General features: G+C 43.0%; 1 protein-coding gene across 8 annotated transcripts in view; it reads left to right on the top strand.

The window, feature by feature from the left end:
- LOC130295932 (cytosolic phospholipase A2 delta-like) overlaps positions 1 to 15,234 on the top strand; it is an 80,938-nt gene extending 65,704 nt beyond the window's left edge. For all 8 annotated transcript variants that reach the window (XM_056547269.1, XM_056547268.1, XM_056547267.1 and 5 more), the window contains 10 exons: positions 161 to 296; positions 1,910 to 2,046; positions 5,457 to 5,679; positions 7,282 to 7,399; positions 7,562 to 7,699; positions 10,009 to 10,116; positions 10,211 to 10,405; positions 11,310 to 11,476; positions 13,194 to 13,380; positions 14,890 to 15,234. In XM_056547269.1, coding sequence (XP_056403244.1) covers positions 161 to 296; positions 1,910 to 2,046; positions 5,457 to 5,679; positions 7,282 to 7,399; positions 7,562 to 7,699; positions 10,009 to 10,116; positions 10,211 to 10,405; positions 11,310 to 11,476; positions 13,194 to 13,380; positions 14,890 to 15,137 — 1,657 coding nt within the window. In that variant the 3' untranslated portion in view covers positions 15,138 to 15,234. The remainder of the gene's footprint in view (positions 1 to 160; positions 297 to 1,909; positions 2,047 to 5,456; positions 5,680 to 7,281; positions 7,400 to 7,561; positions 7,700 to 10,008; positions 10,117 to 10,210; positions 10,406 to 11,309; positions 11,477 to 13,193; positions 13,381 to 14,889) is intronic.
- The last annotated feature ends 802 nt before the right edge of the window (positions 15,235 to 16,036 follow it).

Raw genomic sequence — 16,036 nt, 5'->3', positions numbered from 1 at the left:
ATCACACAGCGGTCCCAAAAAATCAAATGTTCTCCAATGATAAGGACAATAAACAGTATGATGCATATCCAGGATTATAAATTGATATCATGTAAAGAATGTTAACAGTTACAAATCACTCACAGTTGATATTTAACGACATAAACAAATGTATTTTCAGCCCGGAAAAGCTTGATGTGAGGCTGGGGTTTGATTTATGTGATAAAGAGAAAATATTCCTTCAAAAACGCCAGAGACTGGTAGGCAACACGTTAAAAAAAGTACTCCAGCTGGAAGAAGACTTGGTCGGTGAAGAGGTAAGGAACTTAAAGGGGAACTCCACTGCCCCAGCGACCGGAACATTTAGTTCCGAACGCTGGGTGCGGGCTTCGGGGGTCGTGATGTCACGGCCACGCCCCTCGTGACATCATGTCACTCCCCCTCGATGCAAGTCTATGGGAGGGGGCGTGACGGATGTCACGCCCCCTACCATAGACTTGCATCGAGGGGGCGAGGCCGTGACGTCACGACCACCGCAGCCCGCACCCATCGTTCAGAACTAAATGTTCCGGTCGCTGGGGCAGTGGAGTACCCCTTTAAGATTTCATGTTCTCATATCCTATATCCTTCCTTTTTCTATATTCTGTCCCTCTTCCATCCTTGAGATCACATAGTCCAGCTCACTTTATATAAGGTTATAAGGGAGGGGCACATAGTTTCAGTGCAGATGCTGCAGTGATCTTTTCTTGTCTTGTAAGGACCCCCTTCACACATGTCCTGCGGCATTTCCCTCCGGCGCTCTAGAAAAGGCATTGGAGGGAAATGGTTTGCAGAACTTAGGGTGGGGTCACACTACGTTTGTAGTGTACGGGTGCTGGATCCGGTTGGGAGGAGCGAAAACCGTCCGCTCCCGTATCCCAGCCGGATCCGGCTCGAACCCCATTCATTTCAATGAGCCGACCGGAGTCAAACGTGGATTCCGGGTGTCTCATTTTTGCCCCATATCCGGTTTTCTGACCGGACCTAATACCGTGGTATACCTTGGTTTTTGGTCCGGTCGGAAAACCGTATACGGGGCATAAATGAAACAACCGGAGTCCGTGTTTGACTCCGGTCGGCTCATTGAAATAAATGGGGTTCGAGCCGGATCCGGCGGGGATACGGGAGCGGACGGTTGTCGCTACTCCCAACCGAATCCAGCACCCATACACTACAAATGTGTGAACCCACCCTTATTCCATTTATTTGAATGTGACAGATCACATGCATCCAACGGTGCCGCATGGGCGCCGGACAGGGGAACACACCTAGCTGCATTCTCCTGTCCCGCAGGCACAATAATGAACTCCGGATCCTAAACAACTGATGCACTTTTGGCATGTTGCGAATAAGGCTGAGCCGGACACAGGACATGTAGATGAACACTTAGGGGGAGATTTATCAAAACCTGTGCAGAGGAAAAGTTGTCCAGTTGCCCCTAGCAACCAATCAGATTGCTTCTTTCATTTTTAAAAGGACCTCTGCAAAATGAAAGAAGCGATCTGATTGGTTGCTATGGGCAACTGGGCAACTTTTCCTTTGCACAGGTTTTGATAAATCTCCCCCTTAGTAAGTAAAGATGTACACTTGGTGGGGGAGATTTATCAAAAACTGTCCAGAGGAAAAGTTGCTGAGTTGCCCATAGCAACCAATCAGATTGCTTCTTTCATTTAGCAGAGGCCTTGTTAAAAATGAAAGAAGCGATCTGATTGGTTGCTATCGGTAAGTCCACAACTTTTCCTCTGGACAGGGTTCGAGTAATCTCCCCCGGTATGTCTGCCATGACAAGGCTGTGTTCGGATATTACATCTTCTCACTGGCAGGATGATCATCATTTAGCGTATGGTACCAAAAGAAAAGTTGTTTACAATTGTTGGCTTCTGTTTCATAGATTCCAGTTGTGGCAGTGATGGCGACCGGTGGTGGAGTCCGAGCGATGACCTCTCTGTACAGTCACCTGTATGGACTTCAGAACATGGGTCTGTTAGATTGTGTCACATACATAGCAAGTGCCTCTGGCTCCACATGGTAAGAAATGTTCCCAAGGGATTATTTTAAGGTAAAAGTGGCAGAATTTGGATCGTATGTTCTTGCTTGTGCTTGAATTTAAAGGGGTACTACGGTGGAATTTGGTAATTTTTTTTTTTTTTTAAATCAACTGGTGCTAGAAAGTTAAACAGATCTGTAAATTACTTCTATTTAAAAATCTTAATCCTTTCAGTACTTATCAGCTGTTGTATGCACCACAGGAAGTTCTTTTCTCTTTGAGCACAGTTCTCTCTGCTGACACCTCTGTCCATGTTAGGAACTGTCCATAGCTAGAACAAATCCCTCTAGCAAACCTATACTGCTCTAAACAGTTCCTGACACGGACAGAGGTGTCAGCAGAGATCACTGTGGTCAGACAGAAAAGAACAACTCAACTTCCTCTGTAGTATACAGCAGCTGATAAGTACTGGAAGGATTACATTTTTTTATAGTAGTAATTTCAAATCTGTATAACTTTCTGGCACCAGCTGATTAAAAAAGTATATGGTAGTTTTCCACCACAGTATCCCTTTAAACAGATTTGTAAATTACTTCTATTTAAAAATCTTAACCCTTTCAGTACTTATCAGCTGCTGTATACTACAGAGAAGTTTGTAAAGTTCTTTCCAGTCTGACCACAGTGCCCTCTGCTGACACCTCTGTTTGTGTCAGGAACTGTTCTAATCTGGACCGTTCCTGACACGGACAGAGATGTCAGCAGAGGGCACTGTGGTCAGACTGGAAAGAACTGCATAATTTTCTCTATAGTATACAGCAGCTAATACGTACTGGAAGGATTAAGATTTTTTAATAGAAGTAATTTACAAATCTGTTTCACTTTCTGGCACCAGTTGATTTGAAAATATTTGTTTTCCACTTGTTTCCACTGGAGTTTCCCTTTAAAATCACTGGTTTTGAAAATTACCAAACCCTGAGGAAGCAGATTAAAACAATGTTCCTGTATGTTGATGCTGGTGCAATAGAAGCACAGTTTAAAGTTCAATAAACAGAAAGGCTATGTTCACTGAATCACAGGGCGTATTTTTACGGCAGACCTTCCACAAACAGCGAGCGATGGCAGAACATGCCGGTGCTAGGACCACTCAGAAATGTGCCGTCTTCATACACAGCAACGCATTTCCGAACAGATTCAGAAGAAAGAGTTGACATGTGAAATCATTCTGCGGAGGCTGGAATTGGGGAATTGTGCCATGTGCACAGTGCAGCAGAATCCCATTGAAAACAATGGGTCGGCAATGGAATTTTGGAGCAGAATTCTTACACCATATTCCGCTTGGAAATTCCGTTGTGCGAACATGGTCAGATGCAGTGACACGGGTACTCTGGGTGGTCACCAGTATGCACTAGAAACCTATGTCCAAAAATACCTTGTCCATGAGTGCATGAAGCCTGTATGGCAGTGTATGGAGGCTATATTCCGCTTCCTAGTATTCACCAATGCATTTCGGAGTGGAATCTATAGAAACAATGAACAATTGGGATTTTCGTGGCAGAGGCTTCCATTCTGTGTGCACGGAGTCATGGTGTCAACATAGCCTAATATAGCTGTGTGTATGAATTCTACAGTGATTTAAAGAGTATCTGTCACCAAATAAGCTGTTCTAAACTAACTCAGGCTATGTTCCCTAACTACTCCTATCACCCCTCCAGCTCTAAAAAAAATAAAAATAAATCAGAGCTTCAAAAAGCTATGTATTTTACCATTCTTCTTGCTCACATGTGCAATCTCCCAGCAGGAGAAAGTGGGTGTTTCCCAGCAGGCATGACATCACTGAAGCCTGCTGGGGGACCACTTCCGCCCTCACATGGTTGCAGTGCTGTGATGAATAGAAGACCTGAGGCTCTGTGCATGTTTCAGTCTGTGTTGCTATCAGTGAGGCTCTCCTTCCGCTGTCAGTTTGTGTGGCTCTCTGTGAGAATCTGTGGAGCTTTCACTTTCTTTGCAGCTGTCAATCAAGCTTAGAGCAGCCAGAAGCACTTCATGAGTTTGGTCTCCTACCAAGCTGGGAGGAGACCAAACTCACTGTATTAATTGTGGCAGGGAACAGAACAGAGCCACCTAGTGGCCCATTTTTCTATTACATTTTAAACATATTTATGTAGATAATTTTAAAAGCAAGTGAATGGGAAAGTGTCTGCTAATTACACACGTAACACTATATTAAAAGTTTTGTTTGGTGACAGGTACTCTTTAAGACACAGACCTATCTGCCATGGATTTTACTGCAAATTTGCAGTGATTTTGCAGCAAAATCCTTATGGGTGACACATGGATTCTGCTCCAAATGTTTCAATGAATATAAATCTTTGCATTGCATCATAATAGACATTCCAATATCTGCAGATCAGCAGAGGGAAAAAAAATCACTATGTGTAAATGGTACTAAAATTTTTTGTTTGTAAAACATTGATATAGTAAAACCCATCAAGAGCATACCATGTGTATACAGGTTTATATCATACTTCATACTGCAGAAGTTTTTGCATGTCTAACCAAACTGAAATGTCAAGATTATTTTTATTTATTGTAAAATATCTTGTACGTTTTATTATGCAATAGTTTGCTTAGCTCAGATGTATGTAGCCTAATTAGTTACTTTTTTATCTGGTGCATTTAAAGGGGTACTCCGCCTCTAGAAATCTTATCCCCTATCCAAAGGATAGTGCATAAGAAGTCTGATCACGGGGGACCCGCCGCTGGGGACCCCCGCGAATTTGGCTGTGGCACCCCAGACATCCGGTGCACAGAGCGAACTTCGCTCCGTGCCGGATGACTGGCGATTCAGGGTGGAGGCTCGTGACGTCACGACCACGCTCCCCCCCACCCCAACCAAAGCCAGTCTATGGAAGCGGGTGTGACGGCCGTCACGCCATCTCCCGTAGACTTACATTGAGGGGGCGTGGCCGTGACGTCACGAGTCTCTGGTGCTGCACCCAGCGCACTAAACGATAAGATGTCTAGGGGAGGATAAGATGCGCTCTAGGGGATAAGATGTCTAGGGGCGGAGTACCCCTTTCAGGTCATGTCCACAAAATTTCCGTCAGACATTTTGCAAGCAGCCGGCACTAGGACCGCTTGGAAATTTGCTGTCTCGGTAGACGGCAATGCATTTCCGATTGGATTCCGCAGAAAGAATCACCATGTCATTTCCACAGAAATCTCTTTGAAAAGAACAGGACTCTACTGCAATGGAATTACTGAGTGACATTTTTCTGCTGGATTTTGCTTGGAAATTCCATCATGTGAACATTGCCTAAGGCTGGAGGGCCTAGGGTCATTAGAGTTCATTACCATACAATATACCTCCCCTTCATTTTCATCTGTCCCCTAAATCCTCTTTCTTTAATGACTTGCCAAATTCATTACCATTGACTTTTTCATCATTCAGGACCACTACCAAACTGTATGAGGATCCTAACTGGTCACAAAACAACCTGTCTGAGGCCATAAACAATGCAAAGAAGCATATGACAAGAAGTAAGATTAATTGTTTTTCAGTGAGTAAACTGAAGTATTATCGCAAGGCGCTCCAGCAGGCTGCTCAGGACGGCCAGAAAACTTCATTCACTGACCTTTGGGGACTAATTCTTGAATCAATGTTGAACAATAAGGTAAGAATTTTTTTTTTAGCCAGTTGGACTATTATTGGGCAATTTATTCCCCTATAAAATAACCAAAATCTGATCTGACTTCAGATATTAAAGGGGTACTGTGGCGATAAACATCTTATCCCCTATCCAAAGGATAGGGGATAAGATGTCTGATTGCAGGAGTCCCGCCACTTGGGACCCCCGCGATTTTCGAACCGGCAGCGTTCGGAACACGGAAGCTTGGAGCTTCCATGTTTGTGACGTCACGCCCCTCCATTCATGTCTATGGGAGGTGGCGTGACAGATAGTACATAGCTATCATGCCTCCTCCCATAGACATGAATGGAGGGGGCATGGCGCCTGTAGTCAGTTTCTCACTGGAGTACCCCTTTTAGTCTAATTTGGATCATTCAGTCATGTGGATGGGAGGTGAAAGAGACTCAGACCTTCTCTAATGGGGCTCTCCAGCGATCATGCATTCATTCCCTATCTTGTGGGTAAATGATAAACATATTAGATTAAAAAATCCCTTAAATTTAGGCACGTTTCAGAAAAGCTTAATAGAGACACATTTTTGTGTCCGTAATTCGGTTGCAATCAGAGCCCAACATTGGGTAAAATGACTGGAACTGGAATTCTCATAAACTGATGTTGTCATTTTAGATCATTTGACCCAGGTGACTTTCTGGGATACTTGGATTGTTCATGTGATTCAATCAGTGGTAAACGGGCTTTTAAAATAGTTTAGGTCACACTATGATAAACTGGAAGAAGCACTGTGCTCGGCTCTTCAGGAAAAGAGTGGGCGGTGTATGTATCTATAAAAAGGCTCATAGACGTTCTGTAAATCTATAAACCACTCGCTCTGCTGTAACAAAGCAACAAGAAAACTCGTACGGCACTGCGGTGATTCAGGAGATCTAGTGTACGGGCTTAGGGGGTTCTTGCAATTAGATGATGGCGGTGCTCCGGCTACAAACGGTGTGCAGTAATAGGCATATTCATAGGAAGAAAGAAAGAGCCGGCCACTCACCAAGGTCCATCTTCACGCTTTCACATGTACAAAAGGGGAGAGGGAGCAGGGGGTACAAAGGCAACAAGCTCCGTTTCGCACTTAGCAAGTGCTTCTTCCGGTATGGCTTATACTGCAATAAAAGCGTGAAGATGGACCTTGGTGAGCGGACGGCTTTTTCTTTCTTCCTATGAATATAAAAGTAAACTGCACCTTTGCTGGAAATGATGGTGGTTACTAAAATGTATTTCTCAGCCAAGTGTCAAGGAAGCGGAGCCAAGCTGCTCAAGTGCGACAGCCAGTCACACCTCCTAACTCACCCTCACCTCACCTTGATTGATGTACAGAGCCCTTTATGGGGTTCAGGAGGGGCTAAAAAATGAGGCAAATGAGAAGACTTGTCAAACTATGGCACTTGAGCAGCTCAGTACTGCCGCCTGGAACCTTGAGAAATAATAAGGCGATTTTCTAAATCTATGCAACACATCTATCATGTAACAGACTAAACTGTTAGGTGCATGCATAAAATATGAATGACTAGAACATGTTCTGCAACAAATTTCTTCCATACAAGTATTTTTCTTTTACATTTCCTTATTTTCTCCTTGCAGAAAAACGAGAGCAAGCTTTCTGACCAACAGGCAGCCTTGGAAAATGGTCAAAACCCATTACCTATTTATCTTGCTATCAATGTGAAACAGAACAAAATCAGCACACTGGATTTTAAAGGTATCTTCAATGGAGTAAATCTTCCATACATTAAATATATTAAAAAACTTAAACCTATTCTGTATGATAGTAGTGTAAACCTCTGTTCACAGACCCCATAAAAGTTAAAAGGGCCAAAGTTTTTAATATGTATGCTGAATATGCATTTGTGTGTAATCTCAGAATGGTGTGAATTTACCCCTTATGAAGTTGGGCTCCTTAAATATGGCGCCTTCATCCGAACAGAGGATTTTTGGAGTGAATTCTTCATGGGTCGTCTGATGAAGAAACACCCAGAACCACGTATTTGCTTTTTACAAGGTAAGGCTTATGCCAGTGGCCATACTAGGACCTAATTTAGACAGACAAGTAAATGAAGATAAATATGAGACTCTTAGAGCTTGTGGAACTAATTCACTTTTATAAATGCTTTTTCCAGAATAACCGTTCAGTTCTTAAAGGGGTATTCCAGGATTTTTTTATTTGACTGTGCTAAAAGGGCTGTAAAGTTAGTGTAGTTCATAATATAGTGTCTCTCAATTAGATCTCTCAATTTGTATGTGATCTTTGTCCCGATATCCATTTTTAGCAGCATACAAAATGAGTGTTGTCTCAGGTTTTTTGCAAGTTGCAGTGCGTCCCGAGACATTACATCACTAGACAGATGTTGAAAGGGAACATGTCTGTGCTTCAATGGGTGGTACAACTGTTGAATAGTAGGGAGATAATTCTTCACAGGACTGCAGGGAATTGTAGTTTCAAGCAAAGCATGCATGGAAGGGAGCTAAACTGTGGTGCAGTGTGGGGTGCCTGATGTGTGGGCGGGAGAAAAGTCACCTCCCACCTAGAAACAAGGTCTTGGGGATTGTAGTTGGAGGGAAGGAACTCCAACTGAAAATAGCCATTTCACAAAATCAAGCAGCAGCATTATTGTGAAGCACGGATCCGTCCTATGCATGTCCATTACTGTCTGGCAGGTAAGTACTAAAGTCTAACCCCTTTAATGATTGTATGACCTGTAGTATGTGCAGTAAGAACATCAGAGCCCACAATGGATTTTAATGGGTAAAGACTTGCACATGTTCTCTATTGCTAGAAGACTGGCCCTCAGAATTATTTTCTCTGGTGGGCCAAATGTATTCCAATCCAACATTGAATTTAAATTAGTTACCGACACACTGGGGGCAATGTATGGCCTGGCGCAAAGCAGCAAAAAGTCCCAAATTACCGTGCAAACCCCCAGTTTTGTGGAAAAAAACAATTGTGACTCTTTGCTTTTCTGCGCCTTGCTTGCTAAGTAGGTGGGGTTTAGCATAAAGGGGCGGGGTTTAGCACAAAGGGACATGGCCAGCTTAACAAATTTACCACAACTGATGTCTGCTAACGTGGAGGTGTGGATTTCTAAGGCTTCAGATGTGCACCTCTCAATTAATCCAGCTCAGCTGACATAGTACGGGCTTTTACATAAGAATGGTTTATAAAATGCCAATCGTAGTAAATCCCCACACAGAGAATTTATTCAATGGAGGTCTAACCTCTGGGACCACCACCGATTACTAGAACAGGGTCTCGAGCCCTTCCTGGTTGAATGGAGCAGTGGTCAGACATGTGCACTGCTACTCCATTCTACTCTATGGACTGCTCCAAGATAGCCAAGTATTGTACTCACCAACTTCATGTGATCCATAGAGCTGAATGCAGTGACAGTACACATATACCATTTTTATTTAACCAGCAGGACACAGGACCTACCATTTTTGTGATTTGTGACAGACTACTACCAATCAGACAATCATCCCCTATCCCAGTGTTTCCCAACCAAGGTGCCTCCAGCTGTTGCAAAACTACAACAGCCAAAGGCTGTCTGGACATGCTGGGAGCTGTAGTTTTGCAACAGCTGGAGGCACCCTGCTAGGGAAACATTGCTCTATCCTTTGTATGGGAGATGAGTGTCTTTTTATCCACCATAAGTTGATTTTAGTACTTACCTGTCACACAGTAATGGACTTGCTTAGAAAGGAAGTGTGCTTGTCTTGGGGCTAAAAGGCTGTTTTGTGAGTCCACCATAATGCTGCTGCTTTCTTGGCCATTTCCTATTGGTGTTCCCTCCCACCAACTACAAATCCCAGGATCCGTTGTTTGTATGAGGTCACTTTTCTTCCTCCCACACATCAGCCACCCCACCCATTGAAGCACACCTGAGATGCCTACAATGATGTGCTGTGCTTGAAATAATTCCTTGCGACCCTGTGGAGAATGATCTTCCTCCCACCCAGTGGTCTTTCCACCCAAACAAGGTCTCTTTCAACACCTCACTAGTGATGTAATGTCTCAGGCCGCAATGAGACAATGAGACAACACTCATTTTGTATGCTGCTAAAAATTAACATCGGGGCAGAGATCACGTTAGAATTGCGAGACCATAAATCAAACACGCATTATATTATGAACTCCACTAACTTTACAGTCCATGTAGCACAGTCAGATAAAAAAATATCCTGGAATACCCCTTTAATAATGGCTTTCACTGTCCATAGTAATAGTGATTGCATCTTGTCTGTTACCATCCACTCCAAAACGATTTTTTGTTCTAAAACTCACCAAAGTATTGTACTGTTCTTAATACATAGGTTTATGGGGAAATGTCTTCTCCTTGAATTTAGTGGACACCTGGTATTTAACAACCCAAGTGGACACTTTCTGGGATACTTGGATTAAAGACGGAATTAAGGATATAGGTATTATTCACATCTACTCTTTTTCTGGTATCCATAGCATAAAGAGCATAAACTAAAGTACTTTTTTTTTTTTTTTTGTAATCTTCTTCCTTAGATGAAGAAAATATTAGGGTGAGGAGAGAATCTGCACGGACAAAAACCAGCCTGTTCACACCCGCCAGTACCTTAAGTGACTTCTGTAAGGGAGTACTGACCAACAGGCCCATAGATGGGGAGCAACATAATTTCTTGCGGGGACTTTACTTACACAAAGATTATGATCAGCAGCCACAGTTCTCCATATGGAAAGGTAATTTATGTGTTATGGTAATGTAGCAAGAGCTTTAGATTTATACAGTGATCCCTCAACTTACAATGGCCTCAACATACAATAGTTTCAACATACAATGTTTAATTCTGGACCATTGTAACTTGAAACCAGACTCAACATACAATGTCCAGACAGTTCAGTTCTGTGATAGACAGGTCAATGGCTGGAAGAACTGACCAATCAGAATGGGCATTTTACTGGTAAAACATCTGTATTACTGAAGTGCATGCACTGACTGGCTGTCTTTTAGCGCCCCCTAACGTACAGGGAGGAACTACAAGTTCTGTACTACTCCTTACCTGGGCCAGGGTTAGCTGCTCCTTTGGACACCAAGTAAGGGCAGCTCCATTTGGGACACTGTGTGTACTGTATAGGACCCTGAAGAAGCTCCTGTCCTCTACATAAACCATTGTTTCCCAACCAGGGTGTCTCCAGCTGTTGCAAAACTACAAATCCCAGCATGCCCGGACAGCCAACGGCTGTCCGGGCATGCTGGGAGTTGTAGTTTTGCAACAGCTGGAGGCACCCTGGTTGGGAAACACTGACATAGACAGTGATTACAGCTCCCAGCAGATCTTTCTTACTTTTATATGTAAGGACTTGCTTTATCTATATTAGTTATCTACTTATTTTTCTTTAATCCTCCATTTTTCCTATTTTTGATGACATTTTGGGGCTTCAGAACCAATTACCAGGTTTCCATAGAGTTATGGTCTCAACATACAATGGTTTCAACATACAATGGTCGTCACAGAACCAATTAATATTGTAACTTGAGGGACCACTGTACTCACAGAATGATTGTCATGATGCATCTTCAAATAATAGAAATGCCTTCACAGTGGCTTATTATTATTATTATTATTGTTATTTTGTCTTTTAGATTCCAGTTTGGACACTTTTCCGAACACTCTTACGCCGCTTGCTGACAATCTATGTCTTGTGGACGCTGGTTATTTTATTAATGCCAGTTTTCCGCCTTTACTCCATCAAGAAAGAAAGGTGGACGTCATTATATCTTTTGATTATACTCTGGACACCCCCCTTCAGGTAGGTTCAAAACAATATCACTTCTGGAGCATCATTTCTGTGTTATTCGCTTCTCCTGTTGTTGATAGCTTGCTCTTAATGCACAATTGGGGTTTGTCCTTACACAGTCAAATTGAGTGAATAGTGTTAAGGCCCAGCGATCAGCTGATGAACAAGGAAACACTCATTTTTTGGCTGATTGCATCCAAGTAAATGGGCGTATGACCGATCCAACGTTTGTTCATATAATCATTAACCCTTCCATAAAATTTGACTCAAATCTACTCCGACTAGTTGTCACTTTTGTCCTTCTGCACTTCAAAATGGTGTGAAAAATAAACAAAAGGAAAGATTGAAATGGCCCTCCTATTATGGTTTCTGATTTTGGCCACAGAACGGAAAGGCATGGTGCTTATTTCCCCTTGCTTTCCATGACCTTTAGGTCAATATCCCCATTTCTTAATTTGCAGACAATGCAGTTCCCTGTTGGGAGGAATCGTGCCCAGTTTTTTACCAGTAGCAATTGGAATGGGGCCTCTCTCCAATGACCTCTTAGCGGCCGCATGGTCTGTCTCTTCAGTATGTATGGCCCTGAGCACCCCCCAGATTACAAATAAGGTCTCAGGTTTTATGCAGGTTGCAGTGCGGCCCGAGACATTACATCACTAGACAGATGTTGAAAGGGAACATGTCTGTGCTTCAATCGGTGGTACAACCATTGAATAGGAGGGAGATAATTCTTCACAGGACTGCAGGGAATTGTAGTTTCAAGCAAAGCATGCATGGAAGGGAGCTAAGCTGTGGTGCAGTGTGGGGTGTCTGATGTGTGGGCTGGAGAAAAGTCACCTCCCACCTAGAAACAAGGGATCTTGGGGATTGGAGTTGGAGAGAAGAAACTCCAACTGAAAATAGCCATTTCACAAAATCAAGCAGCAGCATTATGGTGAATCACGGATCCGTCCTATGCATGTCCATTACTGTCTGGCAGGTAAGTACTAAAGTCTAACCCCTTTAATGATTGTATGACCTGTAGTATGTGCAGTAAGAACATCAGAGCCCACAATGGATTTTAATGGGTAAAGACTTGCACATGTTCTCTATTGCTAGAAGACTGGCCCTCAGAATTATTTTCTCTGGTGGCCAAATGTATTTCAATCCAACATTGAATTTAAATTAGTTACCGACACACTGGGGGCAATGTATCATTGTTTGGCCTGGCGCAAAGCAGCAAAAAGTCCCAAATTACCGTGCAAACCCCCAGTTATGTGGAAAAAAAACCAATTGTGACTCTTTGCTTTTCTGCGCCTTGCTTGCTAAGTAGGTGGGGTTTAGCATAAAGGGGCGGGGTTTAGCACAAAGGGACATGGCCAGCTCAACAAATTTACCACAACTGATGTCTTCTAACGTGGAGGTGTGGATTTCTAAGGCTTCAGATGTGCACCTCTCAATTAATCCAGCTCAGCTGACATAGTACGGGCTTTTACATAAGAATGGTTTATAAAATGCCAATCGTAGTAAATCCCCACACAGAGTATTTATTCAATGGAGGTCTAACCTCTGGGACCACCACCGATTACTAGAACAGGGTCCCGTCGAGCCCTCCCTGGTTGAATGGAGTCAGATTGAGAAATAAGGAAATAGATATTTTCTGGTGTATTACACCCACAGTGCCTAATAAAAGAAAAGATAAGTAATTCTACAATAAAGTAATTCTCCCAATGCTTTTATCTATTTGCAGGCGGTGGAACAGACGTGTAATTATTGCACCACACAAGGTATTGGATTCCCTAAGGTATCGCTGAGCGAGGAGGAGAGGAAGACACACAAGGAGTGCTATGTTTTTAATGATGAAGATAATGATTCTTGTCCCACCGTGCTTCACTTCCCCCTTGTGAATGACACGTTTCAAAAATTTAAGGAGCCAGGTATGGCCCCAGTGTGATGTCAACTGTTACTTTTATTTTAGTCTTATATCACCAACTATCTGAGACACTTCAATTGACATATTTCTCCTATTACATAAAGGAGAAATTTGTGTAATATTGAAGGCAAGAGAAAGCAATGATAGGTCCTCAACAAAAGATGCTGAATACATACTTGTGTTTCCCATTAAATAACAATTTTGGATATATATATTTTTTTATTATAAAATCTGTGTCCTGCTGTCCCGCTATTTGTACTAGGAATGTATGGCTAAATGGTCAACTGGGTGTTACCATTTAGGGGTGTGGCCAAAACTAGGTAACACCCAGTTGGCTATTTGATCATAATCTTTTCGTAAGAATAACAGAGGGACAGCACAACACAGAGCTATAAGAATTTTTTTTTCCAGAATTGATATTTCCTGGGGAATACAATTATTTACTAATAGAGACAGGTCAGAAGGGGCCACAGGTCCTCTTTAAATTGTGCAAAAGGGCCTAGACAGCCACAGGAAATTAGGTTTCTGCTGCTAGCTCTGCCTTAAAAAGGATCAAATACAAATCCACATTTACAGATCCAAAGTGTAGAGATCAATAATGCTGTACCTATATTATTTGGCCCTTACTGTACCTCCATGTGTCTTATGAACACCAATGAATTTCTTCATTAAAGGTGTTGCCCACCATCTGAATTTTTTAAAGGGGTGTTCCAGGAATTTTTTTCAGTCTTTGAGTCCATGATGACAGGTTATAATACTGTGTAATATGTTTCTATGACCTCTATCGTGCCGTTTTCGAGCACTAGACCCACACTCCGAAAGTGCTGTAGTGCAAGTCTTTTTATACTACTGTTGTCTCTGACCTTTCCCAGCATTCCAGAGACAATGTCATAAGTCACATGATCTCCAGGGGGTATGTCAATGCTGCAGTGGGTGGGTGGATAGCATTATTTTAGTAATCCACCAACCCCCTGCAGAATATCTATGCCCCCCTGGAGACAATGGGGGAGAGTTATCAAAGCCTGTCCAAAGGAGATGTTGCTGAGTTGCCTTTAAGAACCAATCAGATTGCGTCTTTCATTTTTCAGAGGCCTTTTCAGAAATGAAAGAAGCGATCTGATTGGTTGCTACGGGAAACTCAGCAACTTTTCCTCTGCACAGGTTTTGATAAATCTCCCCTAGCGTGACCTATGACCTTTTGACCCATATTTATTAATCAGGCTTAAACATAAATTGTCTGGTTTTTCCCAAAGCAACCAATCACAGCTCAACTTTCACTTTACAAGAGCTTGTTAAGATATGAAAGCTGAGCTGTGATTGGTTGCTAGGGGAAAAATAGACAATTAGGGGTTCGGGCTGATTGGTAAATCTCCCCCATTGCCTCCGGCTGCATGGAATGCTACAATAGTAATATAAAAAGACTTGAACAACAGCACTTCCGGGTGTGGGTCCTGTACTGCACTATGTTTCCTATATCATCTGAAATGTATTTATTTTTCTCTCCCTTTTTCAGGCGTTTTAAGATCCCCAGAAGAAATGTCAGATGGTGATGTAGATGTCACAGGAGCCTTTTCCCCCTATTTCCTGACAAACTTTACTTACAGTGAGAGCGACTTTGACAGGTTGTTGAAATTAACACAGTACAACCTGGCAAACAACAAAGAGTTAATCCTGGACGCTTTACGCACTGCTGTACAGAGGAGGAAAGCGAGGAACCGCTCAAGTAAAATCCATCAAACTCAGGCTCAGAAGAAGACTTAACACCTGGAAACCCAACAATCAGAGACTGTAGCAGCATTTCCCTGGTCAAAAATACATATTCAAACCATGCAATAGAGATGAGCGAACTTACAGTAAATTTGATTCGTCACAAACTTCTCGGCTCAGCAGTTGATGACTTATCCTGCATAAATTAGTTCAGCTTTCCGGTGTTCCGGTGGGCTGGAAAAGGTGGATACAGTCCTAGGAGACTCTTTCCTAGGACTGTTTCCACCTTTTCCAGCCCACCGGAGCACCTGAAGGCTGAACTAATTTACGCAGGAAAAGTCATCAACTGCCGAGCCGAGAAGTTCGTGACGAATCGAATTTACTGTAAGTTCGCTCATCTCTACCATGCAACTCCTGTATATATTAGGTCAAAGATTCATGATTCAAAGATAGCCATAGCATGGCCCAAAATTACTCAGTAACTCACCTGACAACATGGACAGATCTGTTACAGATCGGTAAAAGGTTCAGGTTTCTAATAAAATTTTATTTTTAATAGGTTATGAAGTACAGTGGTCCCTCAACATACGATGGTAATCCGTTCCAAATGGACCATCGTTTGTTGAAACCATCGTAGGGTTGAGGGATCCATGCAATGGAAAGTATAGGACAGTGGTCTACAACCTGCAGACCTCCAGATGTTGCAAAACTACAACACCCAGCATGCCCGGACAGCCGTTGGCTGTCCGGGCATGCTAGGTGTTGTAGTTTTGCAACATCTGGAGGTCCACAGGTTGAAGACCACTGGTAAAGGAAGTTGTACTCGCCTGTCCCTGCTGCTCCGGACCGTCACCGCTGCCCGGGATGTCGCCGTCCATTGCTGTCGCCACGTCCCCAGGGTGTCCCCGACGCTCCGGTAAGGCCTCTACTTCCCCGGCATTCGCGCTCTCCGT

Source organism: Hyla sarda, chromosome 11 (genome assembly GCF_029499605.1).
Source record: "Hyla sarda isolate aHylSar1 chromosome 11, aHylSar1.hap1, whole genome shotgun sequence".
Classification (NCBI taxonomy): domain Eukaryota; kingdom Metazoa; phylum Chordata; class Amphibia; order Anura; family Hylidae; genus Hyla; species Hyla sarda.
This window is presented reverse-complemented; position numbering and strand designations above follow the sequence as displayed.